At 43.7% G+C, this 25,759-nt stretch overlaps 1 protein-coding gene across 1 annotated transcript in view; it reads left to right on the top strand.

Moving 5' to 3' along the window:
* Positions 1-25,107, top strand: part of LOC311114351 (disintegrin and metalloproteinase domain-containing protein 15-like) — a gene marked incomplete at both ends in the record, with an annotated part of 30,360 nt that extends 5,253 nt beyond the window's left edge. Inside the window, 21 exons of the mRNA XM_084157180.1 lie at positions 1,826-1,902; positions 2,112-2,190; positions 2,370-2,446; positions 3,118-3,334; positions 3,500-3,565; positions 3,716-3,787; positions 4,729-4,898; positions 5,089-5,173; positions 5,313-5,461; positions 5,662-5,839; positions 6,388-6,480; positions 6,883-7,078; positions 7,648-7,756; positions 7,928-8,123; positions 8,297-8,374; positions 8,502-8,613; positions 8,814-8,973; positions 11,765-11,879; positions 20,371-20,436; positions 24,713-24,882; positions 25,041-25,107. Of these exons, the coding sequence (XP_084013306.1) occupies positions 1,826-1,902; positions 2,112-2,190; positions 2,370-2,446; positions 3,118-3,334; positions 3,500-3,565; positions 3,716-3,787; positions 4,729-4,898; positions 5,089-5,173; positions 5,313-5,461; positions 5,662-5,839; positions 6,388-6,480; positions 6,883-7,078; positions 7,648-7,756; positions 7,928-8,123; positions 8,297-8,374; positions 8,502-8,613; positions 8,814-8,973; positions 11,765-11,879; positions 20,371-20,436; positions 24,713-24,882; positions 25,041-25,107 (2,532 nt within the window). The remainder of the gene's footprint in view (positions 1-1,825; positions 1,903-2,111; positions 2,191-2,369; positions 2,447-3,117; positions 3,335-3,499; positions 3,566-3,715; positions 3,788-4,728; positions 4,899-5,088; positions 5,174-5,312; positions 5,462-5,661; positions 5,840-6,387; positions 6,481-6,882; positions 7,079-7,647; positions 7,757-7,927; positions 8,124-8,296; positions 8,375-8,501; positions 8,614-8,813; positions 8,974-11,764; positions 11,880-20,370; positions 20,437-24,712; positions 24,883-25,040) is intronic.
* Positions 25,108-25,759: the final 652 nt, after the last annotated feature.

Below are 25,759 nucleotides of genomic sequence, written 5' to 3'. Positions count from 1 at the left end.
GTTGGTCACCCATTGGACTCTCAGTACAAAAACACAGACCCACCCAATGTAACTCAGTCACACTCTCCTTACATACTTTGGTGAATTACCTCACCAAAGCCCTCTGATTATAATAAAGACTATAGAAACTAGAAATAGACCGAGTTTTCATTCAAATGTATTGGAAATCCCCCTCAATTATCAGCTTCTACTTCTGGGATTCTTCTTGGATTATGATATTCTTGGATATGGAACCAGTTAAATTGTTTACATATCCAATGAATGGAGAATGCTGGATTCCAGTGTGAATAGTTATGTTATTACTAATAGCCTCTTAGAGCCTATGGTACAGGGACACAGTTGTGTGTGTCAAATGAACCATGATGTTGTTAAAGTATTTCTGGGACTGTGGACAGTAGAAAACTTCAGAGTGAATTGGGTGTCAGTTGTTGTTGGACTTGGGTACCCGGCAGTGACATTATCCAGCATGATTTTACCGGTCAACAGAAGAGGTAGTCTCTCGGGTTCCTCATAGTCACTAACTGCTACTTGGAACTGAACAGACCTCTCTGGCATACTGTCACCACCCTATTACCTTACTGCCTGTGCTCCTAGTCTTAGTCCCATTTCCAAGCCTGATCCTCTGCCAATTCCTGTCAGTTAGCTGGAGAGGAGAAAGCGAGGAAGTAGCACTCTGCGGTGGGGAAGGAGGGAAGCTCCAACAGGAAGGGTTTCACTTACTCGCTGTCTTCAAAGGTGGAGCCGCTAAACGGGCTAGAAAGCGACAGAATGGCAGGAAGAGAGAGGGTGTTGAGGGGAGCCAGGTTAGTTCCCTTCCCGCTGGGGGGAATGACTGTGTAATGAGATGGAAGCGTAGGGGAAACTGACATGAAAAGAGGGAGAGGACGCAATTTACCCACCGCCGCCTTGGCATTTGGTGAGAGAAATGTGCAGCAGGCAAAGGAAGTCCATTTATAGCCTGGTCCTTGGTGCCTATGAGGGGTAATCCTGGCTGACAGTCTGTACACTGATTCAGCTCATTTGGGCTCTAGTATTGTGCTTAGGTGTCAGTGCCAATCAAGGACTGGGTGCTGCCCGCATTTAGAGACTTTGGGTTTATTTTAGAGAGCATGCAGGTGTATACGTTGACAGGTATTGCTAAGGGGAGGCTTTATAACTCTAATCTTATTTCATGTCTGCTGAGTGGTTTGATGGGATGAGTATTGATTGGCTGAAGGGATTAATAGTATATAGTGTTAACCAATTTGAGCGTTGCGTAATAATGGAACTTTAGTGAGGAGAAAGGATGAGAGCTCCATGGCCGTCTACTACATCTGAAATGTTGTCCATCAGCCTCTAAAGGAGAGAGGTCATTGTGTACATAACATGTTCTTTATGAACTATGCAGGACTTCCTAAGCCTCAATCCTTTAACCTTCCCCAGGTTAATAAGAAAGACCACATGGTGGTCCTGTATATTACTGCTGTTTCACTAAGAAGATTGTCCCTTTGCCCCGTTTGCCACTTCAAGCTGCTCTTGGCTGCATTCGCTCATTAAGGCACTCATCACGCGCTAATCATGAATACACCATGTTGCAACATTGAGCAATTACAATAACAACAACAGCTAACAAAGTAATTGCTGGAAAATTGTTAGTTGGACAATGAGTCAAGAAAAAGCATGAACATAATTATGGTTAATTTGGCCACACAGGGTCATTGCTCCCTTTTAGCACAACAGTGTCCAACCAGGTTTTAGTAATACAGTTAAATTATCCACTGACTTATGAGGATAAAAATCACAGTACACATTCATTATCATGTGTATGTTTCTTTCCCATTCCCAGAACGGTCACCCAGACAAGCTACAGTGTGGTCTTCAATTTGGAGGTAGCATCTATATTTTGGACCTGGAGAAAAACCAGTAAGCTCACCTAACAAAATAGAATACATTTTGAAATATCATATATTTTAATCTTAGGCTTTAGCTATCTGAATGGGGAGTTGTGATGCAGGAATGCCCCAACCTTTGCCATCGTTTAGTTAAGACTTCATAGTTTCAGAAAGGGGTTTATCATCAGCAATAAAACATAGTCTGAATGAATCTACAGTAATCCTGTCCTCTCCCTGCAGTGATCTCCTGCCCAAGCCCCCCAATGTCTTCTACTACCTCCCTAATGGCACCGGGGTTTCTTTAGAGGAGAGCACAGTGGTAAGTATTGGATCTACATTTAACATCACTGCATTTTAGTTACTATACCACAAATGTGTTGTCAAATGTTCTGGTTGTTATAGGTAGGATTATTCTAGGGATAGTTATGAAATCGGCAAGTTAGTTCATATGAGCTTGGATAATAATGTCATTATATGATGTATTATGTTGTCTCCTAGACTCACTGCTACTACCACGGCTCAGTGAGGGGCTTCCCACAGTCCAGGGTGGCTCTCAGTACCTGCTCTGGACTCAGGTAATAATATCAACTTGACTATGACCTTACGCATATGCATTTCATTCTCTGTTATGTAACGGTTAATGCATTTAAAACAGTAAACTGATCTAAACAGGGGTCAGCCTTATCCCACTTAATCGCCCCCCTCAGGTAAACCCTTTGTGGTGCACTATATGGGAAACCTATTATTATAAATGGGAAGTCTTTACAAAGGGCACTTCACCTTTTCCTGCAGTACGGGCAACGTCATGGTTACGTGAGCGTCATGGTTATGTGAGTAGGGCGGAGTGATCGACCGTGAGGTGGCTTTAATCCAATCCAGATTAATCAGAAAGATCTTTGACCTCCTAAAGCATACTAATCCCCCGATTTGAGAAAGGACCAGTGTTTTAATCTGGGGTCCTTCGGCTGGCTTGGATACTTTAGGGATATCCAAATAAACTTGGTGAAAATCCTCTTGACCTTTATTTAGAGTTGGATTCAAGAGCTCTTTACTCGCGTGGGCAGACCGTGTGGCCATATACTCGGTTTAGGGTCATGTTTATGTAGCGAAGGTAATCTGATTGCTAGCAGAGCCTTGCACAATGTCCTCACCTGAAGTAACTGTATTTACTTGGAACTTGGATGCCATTTTGTGTCCCTGTTGACTCCCTGTTGAGTGAGTCCCTGTTTATTCCCCTCTCCCTCAGGGGCGTGGTGGCCATCAACTCCACCCTGAGCTTTGAGTTGCAGCCCGACGAAGACCACAAGGACGAGGAGGGGGCAGAGGAGAGTGGAGGGGAGGAGGAGGAGGGGATGCACCTGCTCTACTCCACCAGACCTCTGGAGAGGGCTAGTGTTGGGGGCTGTGGGGTGTCCCATACGCCTGTACCCCCCATCCACGTCCCACCACAAGTCCCACACAGGGTGAGAGGGGCTTGAAGCACAATCAAATGTTTGTTTATCCTGGGATTGGAACTACTGATGGTTTTTGCCACTGCTGGAAATACCATACTGACTTCCCTGAACTGTCGACAACATACTGTACATTGGCCCTAATGTATTTTGTTTTCACTTTGCTTTTTTTTGCAGAGTAAGAGGGACATTCTCTCAGAGACCAAGTACATAGAGCTTGTGCTTGTAGCTGATCACAAAGAGGTAATGTACAATAAGGCTAATGTACGACAATGACCCATAGTGTAAGCAAGGCACTGACATAGCTGCACTTTGAAGAGACACCAGTACATTTAGACCAATCCCATCATGTTCGGTCTCTGTTGTCTTAACCAATAACTGTTATTTTTACAGTACCTTAACTACCAGAAAATCAACAAGACTATCATCTATCGAATGCTGGATGTGGCCAACCAAGTAGATTGGGTATGTAACCTAACATTAAAGTGGCACTCCAGTCTCCTTTTCACCTCATTTAACACCTGATTTACTTAACAAAAGCCACATCTCAATAAGTGGTCCAGGTAAGTCATGACATGACACAAGTGGGGGGGGCTTTCCCCTCCTTTTGTCTATTGCTCCTCTATTGTTCCTCAAGCAAGCGGGAGGCCGACGATATCACGGATTCCCAACAGACCAACTCCTTGAATGCCCTACTCCTTGAAGTTTGCAGGTGTCTAAAAAACATCATTTAGCTAAAAATGTTTTCACCCTTTAGTGTGTGTACTTTACTGTATTTATACTTGGGATATCGCTTTTCAACAGTAAAAGTCAAACAAATCGCTGGAGGGTGTCTTTAAGTATTTACCATATACACCCAGTTTGAGGTACAGCACCCCGTTCACAAAAATGGTTCGCTCCTACAGACAGTGAGTCACGTGGCTGTGGCTTGCTATATAAAGCAGACAGACTGGCATTGAGGCATTCAGTTACTGTTCGACCACACCGGGTTCTACTCCTATCAGCTAAAAACAAGAAGAAGTGGCTCCAGTGGGCACGCATTCACCAACACTGGACAATTGAGGAGTGTAAAAACATTGCCTGGTCCAAGGAATCCCGGTTCCTGTTGCGTCATACTGATGGCAGAGTCAGGATTTGGCGTAGGCAGCATGAGTCCATGGCCCCATCCTGCCTAGTGTCAACGGGACAGGCTGGTGGTGTAATGGTGTGGGGAACGTTTTCCTAGCACACATTAGGTCCATTGATACCAATTGAGCAACGTTTCCATGCCCCAAATAATTCATGCTGTTCTGGAGGCAAAGGGGGATCCGACCCGGTACTAGATGGGTTTACCTAATAAACTGGCTGTATATTTGTATTAGATTTTCATTGGTTTGTCATGGTGGTCCTCATCTACCCCTCTCTAGTTCTACCGGCCGCTGAGTGTGCGCGTGGCTCTGACTGGGCTGGAGATCTGGAGTGACCAGGATAAGATCCAGGTTGACAAGAGTCCCACAGACACCCTCAACCGCTTCCTGGAGTGGCGCACCAGAGAGCTGCTGCCCCGCCTGCGCCATGACAATGCTCAGCTGGTCATGTGAGTAGTCAAATGGACTTGGTTGAAGTTAATCGGTGCCTTTCTCACACCTGTACGTTATGGAAGCAGATTCATCCCAAATACATGTATATACCAATAGTTTGTTTTGGCATGAATCTGCTTCCATAGTGGATGGCCTCTTTGTGAAAATAGACTAACTATAACTGAATGTGTTTGTGATCTCTTCCAGGGGGGACTCATTTGACGGAACGACAGTGGGAATGGCATCTCAGTCTTCCATGTGCTCCAAGGACCGGTCAGGAGGGGTCAATGTGGTGAGTTAGTTAGCTTCAGTTAGGTTTATCAGTGGAGTACAGGGGTAACTGCCTCACAATGACAGTATGAGTCTGTGGTAATTGACTCTGTGTGTGTGTGTGTCTCTCTCCCTCTCCCTCTCTCCCTCTCTGTGGGCAGGATCACCTGGTCAGTGTGCTGGGGGTGGCGTCCACCATTGCCCATGAGCTCGGGCACAATCTGGGCATGAGTCACGACACAGCCGACCGCCGCTGCCAGTGTCAGAACGAACCACGCATGGGAGGCTGCATCATGGAGCCATCTACTGGGTGAGGGGCTAGGGGGCTATGGTGGGCCAGGCCATGCAAAGTCATTGATACAATACAGAAAGGATCAGTTCTGTACAGCTGTGATCCTCACCTGCCTTGTATTATGTTAGTTTTTAGGCACTTCATTTGAATGCACTTGTAAAAAGCTCTGAATAAGAGCGTCCACTAAATGTCTTGTTCTCTTTGCCCCTCTGTCCCAGGTTCATGCCAGGCCAGCTGTTCAGCAGCTGCAGTGCCAGAGACCTGTCCCTCAGCCTGCTACATGGTGGGGGGATGTGCCTCTTCAACGTGCCCCAGCCTGAGAAACTGCTGGGGGGGCCACGCTGTGGAAACCTCTACGTGGAGAAGGGAGAGGAGTGTGACTGCGGCCTGCTGGATGTACGTAGGACAGTAAATTGGATCCTCTTAGGGAGCACAGCATGGCTCACCATAGATGCAGGTTGAAGTTTATTGGTATGAATCTTGTCCTGGAGGCAGCACTGAGCGGGTTCCTCTAGATGGGCCAGCCGTTAAGTCAAAATTGGCTATATCATACAACATTTATGAAAAAAATTAAGTGCTTTTTGGTCTTAATATATGGTTAGGCATAAGGTTAGCAAGGTTTGGGTTAGGTTTAAAATCTGATTTTATGTATGTGACTCTGCCAGCTACTGACCACCCTGCAGAGCTGCCTCCAGGACAAGAGTCATCCCAATGAATGCCAACCTGCCACCATAGATGATAATTCAATGAACAGACTAAGGCTTTATGATTTAGGGCAGGGGACCCTCATCATACTAACGTATGATGGGGGTCCCTGGGTCGCCAGTTTGCCTGGGAGGGGGTCCCTGGGAAAGAAAAGGTTGAACTCCTAATTTTAGGGTTTAGGATTAATTGTATCACAATGAATTATGTATACAAGTGTCTCTGTCGCTCTGCATGTCCAGGAGTGTAACGATCCCTGCTGCAACGCCACCACCTGTAAACTGGTTCCTGGGGCCCAGTGTTCCTCCGATGGCACCTGTTGTGACAACTGCAAGGTGGGCAAGCCTCTTCCTCTGTCTCCTTCACTGGACCCTTACTGACACACACACACACTCACTCAATCAACCCCATCACTGAACACTCTACTGAACACCTACATTTAAATCAGCTCAGTTCGTTAGTCTCATATTTATTATAGCTAATTATATGTTATAACTCTGATTTAAATTTTAATTTAATGTAATATCTTATGTTGTTCTTGTCTATTACTGTTCTATATTTTGTCATGCATTTTTACGTTTTATGTGGACCCCAGGAAGAGTAGCTGCTGCATGTGCAATAGCTAATGGTGATCCTAATAAACTAAACTATTACATGATCTATCACAAGAAGCTAAACAAAGGTCCAAAGCATAAACCCCTTCACTAATCTACTGTCTATTTTCTCTCTTTGACCAGCTGCGTACAGGTGGATGGGTGTGTCGACAGCCCCTGGGGGAGTGTGACCTCCCAGAACACTGCACTGGTACCTCTCCCTACTGCCCCCCCAACGTGTTCCTGCAGAACGGCGAGCCCTGCGAGGAAGGCTCCTCCTACTGCTACAGCGGCGTCTGCGCCAGCCTCAACACACAGTGCCAGATGTTGTGGGGACCTAGTGAGTTACACTGTTTGTCATATTGTCTGGACCCAATAACAATTGGGATTGATACCACTGTTGGGAGCTAGTGGCTAGTTATTTTGACTTGTTTCATTGATCAAGTACTGTAGAACCTCAAGAGATCCGAACCCCAGAGTTCTGGACTGTCTGGTCAGCGGAACTGGAACTTTTTGAAAAAGCAACAGAGAATACTTCCCTAGACAAAGGATTCCTATATATAAATAATATAATAATAATAAATAATATGCCATTTAGCAGACGCTTTTATCCAAAGTGACTTACAGTCATGCGTGCATACATTTTTTTTTTGTATGGGTGGTCCCGGGGATCGAACCCACTACCTTGGCGTTACAAGCGCCGTGCTCTACCAGCTGAGCTACAGAGGACCACTAGTGTTTGATTGAAGAAACTGTTTTGGCGAGTTATTATATCATATCAAATCTTCATATGCCATATGTTGCAGAGTTGGAGAATTGAGAATGGCTCATAAACTCAGGAGGCGGTGTTACTTTTACTGTAGAATCTTTGAGACATTTATGGTTGTTTAAACTCCCTTTTCTTTTCAGATTCCACCAGGGCTCCGCCGGTCTGCTTTTCCTCCGTCAACAAACAGGGCAACAAATACGGCAACTGTGGCCAGATGGCCAACGGAACCTACATCCCGTGCCCTAGCAAGTAGGTACCACGTTCATTAGGGCACATCGTAGCAAAACGTTTTGCAACAGATAACAAAATAAGCATATTTTATTGGACAAGTTCATGTAGTCCCGCCCTGTTTCAGTCCTTTTTCTTCCATTTCGTGCCTAATGAACAATTCCATATGTCTGACTGTGTCTGACTTTTCAGAGATGTGCATTGTGGGAGGCTCCAGTGCCAGGGAGGCAACGACCGTCCGTTGCTAGGCACCAGTGCTGAGATCCTGACCACCAAAGTCAAATTTAACTACAGCGACTTTGTCTGCCGGGGAACCTACTTCCACCTTGGCGACGACGTCTCCGACCCTGCCATGGTGGCACAGGGCACCGCGTGTGGTCTTGGCAAGGTAGGCATCTCCTCAGCTATAGAAGTACAATGCAGAATACTTTTGTTTTTGTGGAAAGGGTAATTTTACCCTTTGGAATAGGGATATAGGAGATATTTTCTCTGTTATCTGAGCTTACATAAATATCTAAAATGATGATTGGTATTACTGACCATGTTGTGGTCGTGTTTCAGGCATGTTGGAACCAGCGTTGTCAGGATGTGTCTTTGTTCGGCGTCGACGAATGTCAGAGCAAATGCAACGGCCACGGGGTGAGCAAGCCAGCTGCCAGTCTACCCTTATAGGAGTTACATTGTATTGCTCACAATGGACTGGCTCATACTGTTGTTGATGTTAAATGAATAATATGGCTCAATATCCTCTCTCTGACATTGCCAGGTGTGCAACAGCAATAAGAACTGCCACTGTGACGTGGGTTGGGCTCCTCCAGACTGTAGGTACACAGGCCATGGAGGTAGTGTGGACAGCGGCCCTGCTAGAGCACCTAGAGGTACCTCACCCTCCCTCACCCTTCCACTGTTAACACACAATTTGACTGCACTCATAGATATACACTCCTCATCTTAATCAAATCCTTGAGAAATTGGGACACCGTATCGATAAAACTAGGATGAAATAAGTAACATGCACCCAGCTGTAATTCTATGTCTGCCATGATAACCATGACCACAATGTTTTCTGTATCTCCAGGTTCTGACCCGGCACGTGTGGCCTTGCTGGTCATCTTCCTCTTTGTCCTGCCGGTGGTTCTCCTCTTCCTCGCCCTGCGTTTCCCCCGCTGTCACCGCAACCTGCCCTGCCTGGGCACTGCCAGCCCCTTCCACAAGGGCACCGGACGGCAACAGAGCCGGTGAGAGCCCTGACCCAGGGGACACCAACTATGTGTTCACATATTAGTTGCAATATTTATATAGTATGTATTATGTTTGCGTAGTGCAGAAAACCGGTATCTGTATGGACAGAATTTTGGCCATAGTGTTTTTTAAAAATAGCTATAATGGAATGAAAGGGGCTATAGCCAGTATGTGCAAGTTGGAATTGGACATGCACAAGGTTTATCTTGCACTTTATCACTCAATGGAGGTTAGAGTTAACTGTGTTTTTCCCTACCCATGATTCAATGGGGTCAGTGTGGCCCATAGTGAGAATTGGGGCTTGGTGTTTGCCGCAGAACAGGATAAAAGGTACTAAATGTTAAGGGTACAATAAAGCCATGGAATTAGTTTCCAGCTGCTCAGTTCTGGGCTGTGTCTTTACGACAAATCGTTACTGAAGTGCAACGTTAATACTTAGTGTTCCATATAACATCCAAGAGGCTCTCTAGTTTGCAGTTTGCAAAAATATCTGTGAACTTTGGTCCATATAAAAATTACTCACTATAATCTAAAGAGAGAGTGACTATATTTGATTGATCAGGTTTGGACACACCTACTCATTCAAGGGTTTTTCTTAATTTTTACTATTCTCTACATTGTAGAATATTAGTGAAGACATCAAAACTATGAAATAACACATATGGAATCATGTACAGTCGTGGTCAAAAGTTTTGAGAATGACACAAATACTAATTTTCACAAAGTCTGCTGCCTCACTTTTGATGATGGCAATTTGCATATAGTCCAGAATGTCATGAAGAGTGATCAGATGAATTGCAATTAATTGCAAAGTCCCTCTTTGCCATGAAAATGAACTTAATCCCCCAAAAACATTTCCACTGCATTTCAGCCCTGCCACAAAAGGACCAGCTCCCATCATGTCAGTGATTCTTTCGTTAACACAGGTGAGAGTGTTGACGAGGACAAGGCTGGAGATCACTCTGTCATGCTGATTGAGTTAGAATAACAGACTGGAAGCTTTAAAAGGAGGGTGGTGCTTGAAATCATTGTTCTTCCTCTGTTAACAATGGGTACCTGCAAGGAAACACGTGCTGTCATCATTGCTTTGCACGAAAAAGGGCTTCACAGGCAAGGATATTGCTGCTAGAAAGATTGCACCTAAATCAACCATTTATCGGATCATCAAGAACTTCAAGGAGAGAGGTTCAATTGTTGTGAAGAAGGCGTCAGGGCGCCCAAGAAAGTCCAGCAAGTGCCAGGACCGACTCCTAAAGTTGACTCAGCTGCGGGATCGGGGCACCACCAGTGCAGAGCTTGCTCAGGAATGGCAGCAGGCAGGTGTGAGTGCATCTGCACGCACAGTGAGGTGAAGACTTTTGGAGGAAGGCCTGGTGTCAAGAAGGGCAGCAAAGAAGCCACTTCTCTCCAGGAAAAACATCAGGGACAGACTGATATTCTACAAAAGGTACAGGGATTGGACTGCTGAAGACTGGGGTAAAGTCATTTTCTCTGATGAATCCCCTTTCCGATTGTTTGGGGCATCCGGAAAACACCTTGTCCAGTGAAGAGCGCTACCATCAGTCCTGTGTCATGCCAACAGTAAAGCATCCTGAGACCTTTCATGTGTGGGGTTGCTTCTCAGCCAAGGGAGTGGGCTCACTCACAATTTTGCCTAAGAACACAGCCATGAATAAAGAATGGTACCAACACATCCTTCGAGAGCAACTTCTCCCAACCATCCAAGAACAGTTTGGTGACGACCAATGCCTTTTCCAGCATGATGGAGCACTTTGCCATAAGGCAAAAGTGATAACTAAGTGGCTCGGGGAACAAAACATCTACATTTTGGGTCCATGCCCAGGAAACTCCCCAGACCTTAATCCCACTGAGAACTTGTGGTTGATCCTCAAGAGGCGGGTGGACAAACAAAACCCCACAAATTCTGACAAGCATTGATTATGCCAGAATGAGCTGCCATCAGTCAGGATGTGGCCCAGAAGTTAATTGACAGCATGCCAGGGCGGATTGCAGAGGTCTTGAAAAAGAAGGGTCAACACTGCAAATATTGACTCTTTGCATAAACTTAATGTAATTGTCAATAAAAGCCTTTGACACTTATGGAATGCTTGTAATTATACTTCAGTATACCATAGTAACATCTGACAAAAATATCTCATAACACTGAAGCAGTGAACTTTGTGAAGACCAATACTTGTGTCATTCTCAAAACTTTTGACCACGACTGTAGTAACCAAAAAAGTCTTAAACAAATCAAAATATATTTTATATTTGAGATTCTTCAAAGTAGCCACCCTTTGCCTTGATGACAGCTTTGCACACTTGAATGAGTAGGTGTGTCCAAACTTTTGACTGGTACTGTATGTTTTTTGAGGAAACAGCTCAGATACTAACGATGCACTTTAAGAAGGATATAACGACGAATTAAAGGGAAACTCACCCCAGTTTAGTTCCCCATTTCTTGAATGTTTTATATAGGACTCCTTTAGAGCCGGTTTCCCGTGTAGAAATACTTACCATTCTGGAGAGTTTCAGTTCTATAAGCTTATTTTGAGCGTTACTTCTGTCAACCTCATTTTTACTTAAATTGAACCACTACAATGACCTCTGGCTCTTCAGAACCAAAATCATACACCCATTCTTTGAGGGCTGGACCAATGTTATAGAGAAACGTCATATTCTTAACTCTTATGACAGTGCCCAGCTAACTATTTGTAATGTTTCAGCACCTCCATTATTGAAATTGTGGTATGAACTTTATGTTAATGTATGTGTGCTGTCTTCCAGGACCCCGGCCACAGAGCGAGTGGATGCTCGTAACGGGGAACAGGTCCAACCTCTGAGGTACCACTGGAGCCGCCAGAGTGACATCCAAATGACCCCGTCTCCACCTTCTAACAAGGTACCACGATGACCCACCCTGGCCTTCCCTGGCTGTCACTCAAATAGTTTTTCCACCTACACTGTTCCTATGTGCCCCTTGTTATAGGTACATGGAATAGATAACACTGACTAATATTAGCCATTTAGCAGACCTCAATCGCTCTGCGTTGACCCACATGAAAAAATACTACCGTTTACTATAGAATACTATAGTACTTACTGTAGAATTCTGTAGTAAACTTTAGTAAACTGTAGAATAGGGATTAACATGGGTTACCGGGATCCCTTGACTGTCCCAGGAACACACATTTCCCGAAAAAATTAAATGACGACCCGGAAATTTACAAAAATTGTCGGCACTAATGCAATTCCACAAAATACACAACATGTGCAGCATCAGATTAGCAACATATTTAATAGCACATTATCCAAACAGGTTGTCGCATGGTAGCCTTTAGTCTAGCATATTTACTTCACACAAAGTCGCCATAAATTCAAAGCACACGCATATTTGCCACTGCTTGACTGCACACGCAACCCGAATTTAGTTAATGAACCCTACAGGAAACCCCTACAGTATAGCCTATAAAAGAACGTGTGCCTCTTTGAGCTGTCATTGTGACTCTTCAGACAGTCACAAATTTGATAGGCCTATGCACAATTTATTACATAGTCATCTCTGTCACAGACATTAAGTCTGTGGGTAGGCATGAGGGAAAATATATTCTCCTGTCCTAAATCCTGACTCCTGTCTTGCATGAAAATTCATAACTTTATTCTGTAATCCGTAGGTTGCCATTATCAAAGCACGCCTGTGCATGTCAAAATACCGCTATAACATTTCCCCTGCTTCTCTGCACTGTCTCAGACTTGCTGCCGATATGAGAGCTTTGGTAGAGAATGTGTGCTCAACAAACAATATGAGAGTAGATACAGTGCCTTGCAAAAGTTTTCATCCCCCTTGGTGTTTTTCCTATTTTGTTGCATTACAACCTGTAATTTAAATTTGATTTTTATTTGGATTTCATGTAATGGACATACACAAAATAGTCCAAATTGGTGAAGTGAAATGAAAAAGATAACTTGTTTCAAAAGATTCTAAAAAATAAATAACGGAAATGAAGCCCCTAAATAAGATCTGGTGCAACCAATTACCTTCAGAAGTCACATAATTAGTTAGATTGCACGAAGGTGGACTTTATTTAAGTGTCACATGATCTCAGTGTGTATATATACACCTGTTCTGAAAGGCCCCAGAGTCTGCAATATCACTAAGCAAGGGGCACCACCAAGCAAGCGGCACCATGAAGACCAAGGAGCTCTCCAAACAGGTCAGGGACAAAGTTGTGGAGAAGTACAGATCAGGGTTGGGTTATAAATAAATATCCAAAACGTTGAACATTCCACGGAGCACCGTTAAATCCATTATTAAAAAATTGAAAGAATATGGCACCACAACAAACCTGCCAAGAGAGGGCCGCCCACCAAAAGTCACGGACCAGGCAAGGAGGGCATTAATCAGAGAGGCAACAAAGAGACCAAAGATTACCCTGAAGGAGCTGCAAAGCTCCACAGCGGAGATTGGAGTATCTGTCCATAGGACCACTTTAAGCCGTACACAGAGCTGGGCTTTACGGAAGAGTGGCCAGAAAAAAGCCATTGCTTAAAGAAATAAATAAGCAAACATGTTTGGTGTTCGCCAAAAGGCATGTGGGAGACTCCCCAAACATATGGAAGAAGGTACTCTGGTCAAATTAGACAAATTTAGATTTTTGGCCATCAAGGAAAATGCTATGTCTGGCACAAACCCAACACCTCTCATCACCCCGAGAACACCATCCCCACAGTGAAGCATGGTGGTGGCAGCATCATGCTGTGGGGATGTTTTTCATCGGCAGGGACTGGTTAACTGGTCAGAATTGAAGGAATGATGGATGGCGCTAAATACAGGGAAATTCTTGAGGGAAACCTGTTTCAGTCTTCCAGAGATTTGAGACTGGGACGGAGGTTCACCTTCCAGCAGGACAATGATCCTAAGCATACTGCTAAAGCAACACTCAAGTGGTTTAAGGGGAAACATTTAAATGTCTTGGAATGGCCTAGTCAAAGCCCAGACCTCAATCCATTTGAGAATCTGTGGTATGACTTAGATTGCTGTACACCAGCGGAACCCATCCATCTTGAAGGAGCTGGAGCAGTTTTGCCTTGAAGAATGGGCAAAAATCCCAGTGGCTAGATGTGCCAAGCTTATAGAGACATACCCCAAGAGACTTGCAGCTGTAATTGCTGCAAAAGGTGGTTCTAAAAAGTATTGACTTTGGGGGGGGTGAATAGTTATGCACGCTCAAGTTTTTTTTTTTTTTTTTGTTATCTTATTTCTTGTTTGTTTCACAATAAAACAATATTTTACATCTTCAAAGTGGTAGGCATGTTGTGTAAATCAAATGATACAAACCCCCAAAAAATCCATTTTAATTCCAGGTTGTAAGGCAACAAAATAGGAAAAATGCCAAGGGGGGTGAATACTTCGCAAGGCACTGTATGGATACTTTGAAAACAGAGTTGTTTCTCGTTAAGATACTTTGATATTTAAACTATTTCCACTCTTCATCTACCTGTTATTCATGAGCTGATCTGCTATCCGTATAATCATCAACTTGATTTTTGCCAAATATAGGAAATATTCTGTCATTCGTTGAAGGTTATCTAGCAAGCTTAGCAACTTTAATCATTTGACTTTTGTTTGACTTTTGTTACAAAGTTTGTATGATTCAACAACGCTATACTCGGGGTGTGCTCTGTGCGTCCTGAGCGCGCTCTGTGTCTAGATGGCCTACTGCTGAAGTTTGCTGAATTAATTGAGGTACATAAGGCTCATTTATGAACGGCCTGTTTCGCAACTCACAACAATGTCATTGGTGATCAGACAGTTACTCTATCATTACTAAATATCAGTGTAATTTACTCTGAAATCTTTACTCTCTTATTTGGGGAGAACCCTGGCATAGTGACCATATCTTGGTTTGAATCTCTTTTATATGGACACTTCCAATTTTTGCGCTATTTCCCGGGACTTTCCCGGGGATAAATATGAATTATTCCCGGTATTGAAACTTGTCTGGAAAATATTAATACCTACTGTAGAATACTATACTACACACTGTAGTACAGTGGGGGAAAAAAGTATTTAGTCAGCCACCAATTGTGCAAGTTCTCCCACTTAAAAAGATGAGAGAGGCCTGTAATTTTCATCATAGGTACACGTCAACTATGACAGACAAATTGAGATTTTTTTTCTCCAGAAAATCACATTGTAGGATTTTTAATGAATTTATTTGCAAATTATGGTGGAAAATAAGTATTTGGTCACCTACAAACAAGCAATATTTCTGGCTCTCACAGACCTGTAACTTCTTCTTTAAGAGGCTCCTCTGTCCTCCACTCGTTACCTGTATTAATGGCACCTGTTTGAACTTGTTATCAGTATAAAAGACACCTGTCCACAACCTCAAACAGTCACACTCCAAACTCCACTATGGCCAAGACCAAAGAGCTGTCAAAGGACACCAGAAACAAAATTGTAGACCTGCACCAGGCTGGGAAGACTGAATCTGCAATAGGTAAGCAGCTTGGTTTGAAGAAATCAACTGTGGGAGCAATTATTAGGAAATGGAAGACATACAAGACCACTGATAATCTCCCTCGATCTGGGGCTCCATGCAAGATCTCACCCCGTGGGATCAAAATGATCACAAGAACGGTGAGCAAAAATCCCAGAACCACACGGGGGGACCTAGTGAATGACCTGCAGAGAGCTGGGACCAAAGTAACAAAGCCTACCATCAGTAACACAATACGCCGCCAGGGACTCAAATCCTGCAGTGCCAGACGTGTCCCCCTGCTTAAGCCAGTACATGTCCAGGCCTGTCTGAAGTTTACTAGAGTGCATTTGGATGATCCAGAAGAGGATTGGAAGAATGTCATATGGTCAGATGAAACCAAAATATAACTTTTTGGTAAAAACTCAACTCGTTGTGTTTGGAGGACAAAGAATGCTGAGTTGCATCCAAAGAACACCATACTTACTGTGAAGCATGGGGGTGGAAACATCATGCTTTGGGGCTGTTTTTCTGCAAAGGGACCAGGACGACTGATCCGTGTAAAGGAAAGAATGAATGGGGCCATGTATCGTGAGATTTTGAGTGAAAACCTCCTTCCATCAGCAAGGGCATTGAAGATGAAACGTGGCTGGGTCTTTCAGCATGACAATGATCCCAAACACACCGCCCGGGCAACGAAGGAGTGGCTTCGTAAGAAGCATTTCAAGGTCCTGGAGTGGCCTAGCCAGTCTCCAGATCTCAACCCCATAGAAAATCTTTGGAGGGAGTTGAAAGTCCGTGTTGCCCAGCGACAGCCCCAAAACATCACTGCTCTAGAGGAGATCTGCATGGAGGAATGGGCCAAAATACCAGCAACAGTGTGTGAAAACCTTGTGAAGACTTACAGAAAACGTTTGACCTGTGTCATTGCCAACAAAGGGTATATAACAAAGTATTGAGAAACTTTTGTTATTGACCAAATACTTATTTTCCACCATAATTTGCAAATAAATTCATAAAAAATCCTACAATGTCATTTTCTGGATTTTATTTTCTCATTTTGTCTGTCATAGTTGACGTGTACCTATGATGAAAATTACAGGCCTCTCATCTTTTTAAGTGGGAGAACTTGCACAATTGGTGGCTGACTAAATACTTTTTTCCCCCCACTGTATACCTTGGTCATGTGTAGTAGTTACTATAGAATCTCGTAGTATACTGTAGAATACTATAGTATTATCCGCAAAGAACTCTGTAGTAAATACTACCGTAATTTCCGCAAAAACACCACAGTTTAACTATAGTAATACTACAGTATTTAATTTGCATATACCTCACCCATTCACATTCCCATCCCCATATCCCAATTTGTGCCACCCATGAGTGAAAACCTACATGCCAAGTATAAACTGTACATTCTGTTCCCTACAGGTTATAGATAAGAGCAGAAGCTCTAAACTATCCGTTCAGACTCCAGTCTTACGTACAGGTTATGGAAATGTTTTAGTATTTGTCCAATAGGTTTCCTCAAGGAGAAAGCCGCCAATTCTATGTCAAAGATAATAAAACAAAAACACTATAGTGTTTTAGGCTTGGGCAGTATATTGTATACTGGGGTATTTGGAAATAGCCATGGGATGGTTTTTCAATACTGTCAATATCGTTGAAACCATTTCTTTGAATTGTTTTATACATTTGAATATTTGTAGTTACTTTTTAAGGTACCTGCAGTCAACTTGTGCAATACGTTAGGAGATAAAGAAGATCGCGTTCTTCATTTCACCTGTCACATTCTTTTTCGTTATGAAGCTTACCAGTAGTCCCCAATCACATGGTGTTTGTTTACAAGCACACAATGAAGAGACACCGGAGCCTTGTGAGTCACTCACTGTTGCGCAGCACACGCCAGGTGATCTAGTTACAGTATGGAATTCATAACTAAATGTTTGACAGCTAGATATCTTATAACAATGAACTGTCTAAATGTGCTCAATACTCTGTAGTTGTGCATTTGGTTTGCTAATTTAATTGCTAGTTATCTAGTAGCCAGCAGATCCGACCCGCTTGCTTACAGTTGCAATGGGGTCAGACAGCATTCCTGTGTAGATTAAAACGTACCTCAATCCAGGGATGAGAAATGTGTTGTACTCCAAATTGTCCCACAGTTGGGATAATAGGATAATTCGGAGTACAACGCATTTGTCATCCCTGGAATGAGGTACGTTTTCTGAGCCATATCTTGTGCGTACTCCGTGGTGTCTTAATAGACACAGGAATGCTGTCTGACCCTAGTGCAGCTGTAAGCCAGCAGGTAGAATTTTCTGGATAGTTATCTAGTTAAGTGGTTAGCTTCTTGCAAAGTCAGCATTGCTAACCTTTGGATTACAGAGGCTCAATGTGGTTTGAAAATAGCACCCCTTGTGTTCAGTGACGGTATTACAGAATATCCCAGGATGGCACAAGGTCGGGATGACAATCTGGATACCACCGAAGCCTATAGTATTGTGTTTTAACTATAGTAATACTACTGCATTTATACTATAGTAAATACTACAGTCCTGTCCACAGAAACAGTAAAGTCCGCAAAAACACTACAGTGAATACTATAGTATATAAATATAGTAATACTACAGTATTTACAGTGCCTTCGGAAAGTATTCCGACCCCTTGACTTTTTCCACGTTTTGTTAAGTTACAGCCTTGTTCTAAAATTGATTTAAATTGTTTTTTTTCCCTCATCAATCTACACACAATACCCCATAACGACAAAGCAAAAACAGGTTTTTAGCATTTTTGCTAATTTATAATATAAACTGAAATGTCATATTTACATAAGTATTCAGACCCTTTACTCAGTACTGTGTTGAAGCACCTTTGGCAGGGATTACAGCCTCGAGTCTTCTTGGGTATGACGCTACAAGCTTGGCACACCTGTATTTGGGGAGTTTCTCCCATTCTTCTCTGCAGATCCTCACAAGCTCTGTCAGGTTGGATGGGGAGCGTTGCTGCGCAGCTATTTTCAGGTCTCTCCAGTGGCTGGGCCACTCAAGGAAATTGAGACATGTCCCAAAGCCACTCCAGTGTTGTCTTGGCTGTTTGCTTAGGGTTGTTGTCCTGTTGGAAGTTTAACCTTCGCCCCAGTCAGAGGTCCTGAGCGCTCTGGAGCAGGTTTTCATCAATGATCTCTCTTACTTTGCTCTGTTCATCTTTGCCTCAATCCTGACTAGTCTCCCAGTCCCTGCCGCTGAAAAACATCCTCACAGCATGATGCTGCCACCACCATGCTTCACCGTAGGGATTGTGCCAGGTTTCCTCCAGACGTGACGCTTGGCATTCAGGCCAAAGAGTTCAATCTTGGTTTCATCAGACTAGAGAATCTTGTCACCTCCCTGACCAAAGCCCTTCTCCCCCGATTGCTCAGTTTGGCTGGGCGGCCAGCTCTAGAAAGAGTCTTGGTGGTTCCAAACTTCTTCCATTTAAGAAAGATGGCCACTGTGTTCTTGGGGTCCTTCAATGCTGCAGAAATGTTTTGCTACCCTTCCTCAGATATGTGCCTCGACACAATCCTGTCTCGGAGCTCTACGGACAAGTCCTTCGACCTCATGTCTTGGTTTTTGCTCTGACATGCACTGTCAACTGTGGGACCTTATATAGGCAAGTGTGTGCCTTTCCAAATCATGTCCAATCAATTGGATTTACTACAGGTGGACTCCAATGAAGTTGTAGAAACATCTCAAGGATGATCAATTGAAACAGGATGCACCTTAGCTCAATTTCGAGTCTCATAACAAAGGGTCTGATAATAAGGTATTTCTGTTTTGTATTTCTTTCTTGTATTTCATATCCTTGCGACATGGGGCTTTGCATTATCATGCTGAAACATGAGGTGACGGCGGCGGATGAATGGCATGACAATGGGCCTCGGGTTCTCGTCACGGTATCTCTGTGCATTCAAATAGCCATCAATAAAATACAATTGTGTTCGTTATCCGTAGCTTATGCCTGCCCATACCATAACCCCACCACCACCGTGGAGAAACTGTTCACAACGTTGACGTCAGCAAACCGTTCGCCCATATGACACCATACATGCTGTCTGCCATCTGCCCGGTACAGTTGAAACCGGAATTAATCTGTGAAGAGCACACTTCTCCAGTGTGCCGGTGGCCATTAAAGGTGAGCATTTGCCTACTGAAGTCTGTTACGACGCCAAACTGCAGTGAGCTTCCCTGATACAGTTTGTGCAGAAATTATTCAGTTGTGCAAACCCACATTTTCATCAGCTGTCGGGGTTGGCTGGTCTCAGACAATCCCGCAGGTGAAGAAGCCGGATGTGGAGGCCCTGGGCTGGTGTGGTTACACGTGGTCTGCGGTTGTGAGAAATTAACATTAAATTCTCTGGCAACAGCTCTGGTGGACATTCCTGCAGTCAGCATGTCAATTGTATGCTCCCTCAACATGAGAGATCTGTGGCATTGTGTTGTGTGACAAAACTGCACATTTTAGGGGCCTTTTATGGTCCCCAGCACAAGGTGCACCTGTTTAATGATAATGCTGTTTAATCAGCTTCTTGATATGCCACACTTGTCAGGTGGATGGTTTATCTTGGCAACGGAGAAATGCTCATTAAATAGGGATGTAAACAAATGTGTGCACAACATTTTAGAGAAATAAGCTTTTTGTGCGTATGGAACATTTCTGGGATCTTTTATTTCGTCTCATGGAACATGGGACCAACACTTTACGTGTTGCGTTTATATTTTTGTTCAGTGTATGTTCTTAAGTAACCAATTCATATTTTCTCAATCTGAGAGTTGCATATGTTCTGCTTAATTCAAATAACTAACTTACCCTCCAATGCATGTTTCTATTGGCTGTCAAAACCCTTTGCCTCCTGTTTTCTCCTATCAGGTTCAGGACAGACCTGCTCCGCCTACTAAGCCACTCCCCCCTGACCCTGTCTTAAAACAAGCCCAGGTAACCTGGCCTAGGCCTGTGAGGTGATGGGTAGCTTGAAAAATGCCTGTGTGTTCAATGCAATGAGAATCTCTAACTTACTAATTATTATTTATCTATAAGCATCCTTATGTTTTCTAGAACTAACATTCTGTGTCTTTATGTATGTGTAGTTGCAGTATAATAGTGAAGTCGTGTTTGTTCCATATATCCATCATTAGATGTGTATTAAGTTTTATTATGAGTGATTCCAGCCTAAATATTGAACATCAGACCGTCATTGAGGATCTTGGTTAAATGGTCCTAAATGTATCACAGATGTTTTTTTATTTTTTTGTGCTGCTTCAGTTGGCCAAGAAACGGGCAGCCCCCACCAAGCCCCTGCCCCTCGACCCCAGCCCCCCTAACAACCAGGTACAGTCAGAGGCTGCCATTAATGATGAGGTTAGGGGCATCGCAGTGCTTGAGGTGTCACTACAGACCCGGGTTCGATCCCAGGCTGTGTCGCAGCCGGCTGCGACCGGGAGACCCATTAGGCGGCGCACAATTGGCCCAGCGTCGTTAGGGGAGGGTTTGGCCGGCTGGGATGTCCTTGTCCCATCGCGCTCTAGCGACTCCTTGTGACTTCGGTCGCCAGTTGTACGTTATTTCCTCCGACACATTGGTGTGGCTGGCTTCCGGGTTAAGCGAGCAGTGTGTGAAGAAGCAGTGCGGCTTGGCAGGGTAGTGTTTCGGAGGATGCATGGTTCTCGACCTTCGCCTCTCCCGAGTCCGTACGGGAGTTGCAGCGATGGGACAAGACTGTAACTACCAATTGGATATCACAAAATTGGGGAGAAAAAGTAAAATAAAACATTTTAAAAAAGGATTCTATGAGGATATGACATGTAAGTCTGAATGGAAACCTGCATGTACAGGGTGACTGAAATGTATGTTGAAAACCAACCACAGCATTACTTAGATTACTTAGCATTACTTTCTGGCATGGGGGGAGCATGTTCCTCCTTTTAGCGCCAACAGTAGCCACAGTGTCTAATGCTTAATTAACAAGGGTTTAATTTGGACAAGATTAACTGTTTAGATGTGTAAATCTGTCACTTAGCGAAAGAACCCTCCACATGAGCAAACTCTCTATCCCCAGCTTAGATCTGGAAGAGTAGCCTATGTGCTTGGACACAATGATTTAACTAGTTGACAAAGATCATGGCTCCACACACCAGAGTTGTTTCTCTCTTTATTTCTAATCACTTTCATAAATTGTAATACTTTACTTGAATCTTCTGTGATGATGCCTACAAAACACTGTAGGCATTATTACATAACATTAAAATCTAGAACTACATAGTTAATTAGCTGAAGCTCTAGAATCAATGTACACTGAGTGTACAAAACATTAGGAACAACTTCCTAATATTGAGTTGCACCCCCTTTTGCCCTCAGAACAGCCTTGAATCGTCAGGTTATGGACTCTACAAGGTGTCGAAAGCATTCCACAGGGATGCTGACCCCAATGCTTCCTATAGTTGTGTCAAGTTGCCTGGATGTCCTTTGGGTGTTGGACCATTCTTGATACACTCTGGAAACTGTTGAGCGTAAAAAACCCAGCAGCGTTGCAGTTCTTGACACACTCGAACCGCTGCTCCTGGCACATACTATTATACCCTGTTCAAATGTTTTGTCTTGCCCATTCACCCTCTGAATGGCACACACACAATTCATGTTTCAATTGTCTCAAGGCTTAAAAATCCTTCTTTAACCTTTCTCCTCCCCTTTATCTACATTGATTGAAGTGGATTTAACAAGTGACATCAATAAGGGATCATAGTTTTCACCTTGATTCACATGGTCAGTCTGTCATGGAAAGAGCAAGTATTCCTAATGTTTTGTACACTCCGTATATATTCCCTACCACTGTTCCTCAAAAAGTATCTTATGGTCATTGGTCAAGTTGCTGATTTTTAAGGTTTGTTCAGTGTGGGTAAATTAATCTAATCTGTATGGCTTTCAGGAGCACTGGTGTCGATCATTTTTCCCTCTCATCTACTTTCATGATTGGAATCTGTCTTGTCAATAGTAGCGTAATGGATACTATTATTTTACTTTAGAGTGCATTTGTTTCCTGCATGGAACTGAGCATGATGGCGAATGAATAGAGGTAGCTGTCTCATCTCTGTGGTTTGCTAATAGAAATGATTATTTGTGTCTTTGATGTCTCATTGCATGAGAATTCATCTGACGTTTTGTTGTTTTCATCGTAAAAATGTAACATTTTTGGAGTATTGTGACAATTCTCTGTGGAGTCTAATTCAGTACTCTGTTGGAATACCTGAATAGTCCCTTTCCATTGATTGGTCTTTTCCACCCCTCACTCTTTTCATTCTCTCCATCTATTCCTCCTGTTCTTCTGTTTTCCGTCCGTTATTCTAGCCATCGTTGAGTCGGCCGGCTCCTCCCACCAAGCCTCTACCCCCTGACCCTGTGCTAACAGGCAGCCAGGTACCAGAGTAGCATGTGGGTCTGATTGGTTGATTAATGTGATATGTGTGGTTGGTTGGTTAATTGATTGTGGCGGGATTGAATGGTTGATTGGTGGGATTGTGTGGTTAATTGATGGGTCTGTATAGTTGGTTGGTTGATTCGATGGATTGAATGATTTGAGGAAATGAATCTAATCAGACTAATCAAGCTTTAGTGCAGTATTGTATTGCTGAATTTACAGTTCTATGCAAATGCAGACTTCTGATAAAAAGTATTTAATATTCACTCCAGTGGAAGTGTCTCTAAAAAGTTGGTTAAAAAAGAATGCACAGCTAATCTATAGCTATAGCTAATGGCAATGTTGGTAACTATTTGGGAAAAAAAAATATTTTGGTGAAATTAGCATTTTATTGTTAAAGTAGAAACTGCATTGTATTAAAGTGTGATACTTCATTTGCATAATAAACCATGCTTAATATATTGGTGCCGTGTAAATACACTCACCGGCCAGTTTATTAGGTACACCACTCCGTTCACGAAAATGGATCGCTCCTACAGACAGTGAGAGTCATGTGGCCTTGGCTTGCTATATAAAGCAGGCAGACAAGCATCCAGTTACTGTTCGATTGAACGTTAGAATGGACAAAACGAGTGACCTAAGCGACTTTGAGCGCGGTATGATCGTCGGTGCCAGGCGCACGGATCCTGTATCTCATAAATGGATGCCTTCAAGGGCTTTTCACATACAACAGTGTCTAGGGTTTACCGAGCATGGTGCGACAAAATAAAACATCTAGTCAGCAGCAGTCCTGTGGGCGAAAACAGCTTGTTGATGAGAGAGGTCAAAGGAGAGTGGCAAGAATTGTGCAAGCTAACAGGTGGGCCACAAACAGACAAAAAACAGAGCAGTACAACAATGGTGTGTAGAATGGCATCTCGAAATGCACAACTTGTCGATCCTTGTCACAGATGGGCTATTGCAGCAGACGACCACACCAGGTTCCACTCCTATCAGCTAAAAACAAGAAGAAGCGGCTCCAGTGGGCAGGCGATCACCAACACTGGACAATTGAGGAGTAGAAAAACATTGCCTGGAGTGGCCTGCGCAGTCCCCAGACCTCAACCCAATAGAGCATCTTTGGGTCGAGAATGAACGGGCTGTTCGCAACATGAATGTACCGTCGTCCAATCTGCAGCAACTGCATGATGCCTTCGCGTCAGCATGGACCAACGTCTCTGTGGAACGTTTCTGACACCTTGTGGAATGCCCCAAAGGATTCAGGCTGTTCTGACGGCATAGGGGGGTCCGACCCGGTACTAGATGGGTGTTCATAATAAATTGGCCGGTGAGTGTAGTTTGCATCGTCCATGTACAAGCAGGCAACATTCAACACGTCAATGTCAGAGAGTCGCATACATTATTTATAGTACTATTGGCGGAACAGTTAACTAAACCAAAAGTGAATCAATTATATCTACATTTGGTCTAGAGCAGGGATGGGCAACTCCAGTCCTCGGGGTTGGAGTGGTCACATTTTTTCCCCATCTCTAGCAAACACATCTGATTTAAACTAATTGCATTTTAAACTGAAGATCATTACTTGATTATTGTAGTCGTGTGTTAGCTGGGGCTGGGGCAAAAGTGACACCAATCAGGCCCCCGAGGACTGGAGTTGCCCATCCCTGGTCTAGAGCCCTCAAACTTCAATTGTCTTGTCTCTGTTACCAAAACTCTATGTGATGAGACGGCTATAATCAACTAAATTCATCCTGTGTCACACCTGGATTCTATTATATGTTTCTGTTGTATTTTCTTCAGGCCCCTGGACCACCCAAAAAAACACCAGCCCCCAGGAAGCTCTTGCCTTCGGAACCCCCGTCACATCCCACCCACCCTGGGTACGCTGCATCTTGTTCCCCCCTGCAACATGGAGCGAGTTTAACTTCAGTTCCACCTGTTGGGCCTCCTGTTGCAGCCGTCCCTTCCAGGTACTTCAGTGACTGTATTGTTCGGCTAAATTGATGAATGTATAGATGTCAGATGAATGAGCAGATAGACGTATACAATTGGCGTTGTGTAGTATTGTAGAAAAAGCTGGAGGTGACCTTCTTTTCCATCTTTCTATATCCCTCTCTATCTCACATAGACGTGCCCCCTTACCTCCCGTACGGACGTCACAACCCAGAAAACCCAACTCGACACTTCCGGTTTAACCGACAAAGATCCACAAAACCAATAGGATTCTGAGATTCTCTTAAACCGGACCTGACAGCACGAATTGCACTGATTCAGCCAAGTGTTTTATTATGGAGACCCTTATAGGACGGCTCAGAACCCAGATGTCTCCAAACGAATGCTGCATTTCACTCTCCCTGCCCCCCAAAGTATTTCCTATTGTCTTCCTCCTGAGAGACTGACAGGTGCCTTGGTTGGTTGCCTGCCGTGTTGAGACAGACTGGGGCTCCGAGCAAAGCGGAGAAGGTCTGGAATGTTCAGTCGGGTAGATCCGTTGGCCATTAAGAAACTGGATGGATGTAGTTAAGTATCCATCAAAGAAGTAACACTACATGAAAACTGTGTGGCTTTTGACATTAACTGACAATTACAAAAACGGATGTCTACACAGAGGGGAAGCTCAATAGAGATTAAAGGCCCAGTACTGGTTTTATGGCACTTGCACATTTGAATGTGCCCTGTGATGCTTCAGAACAGCTTATTACTCTTCTACTTATAGGTTGAAGCCCAAGTCATCCTCCCAATCTGACTGTGGCCACCACTTTTGCACCATTTTGCAGTATTTTATTTTAAGTGGCTTGGCTAATGCAGGTCTCAGGAAACGAGTCCTGACCACCTCTTGCTCTCTTT

This window comes from Coregonus lavaretus (assembly GCF_964263955.1).
Source record: "Coregonus lavaretus genome assembly, chromosome: 3".
Lineage (NCBI taxonomy): Eukaryota > Metazoa > Chordata > Actinopteri > Salmoniformes > Salmonidae > Coregonus > Coregonus lavaretus.
This window is presented reverse-complemented; position numbering and strand designations above follow the sequence as displayed.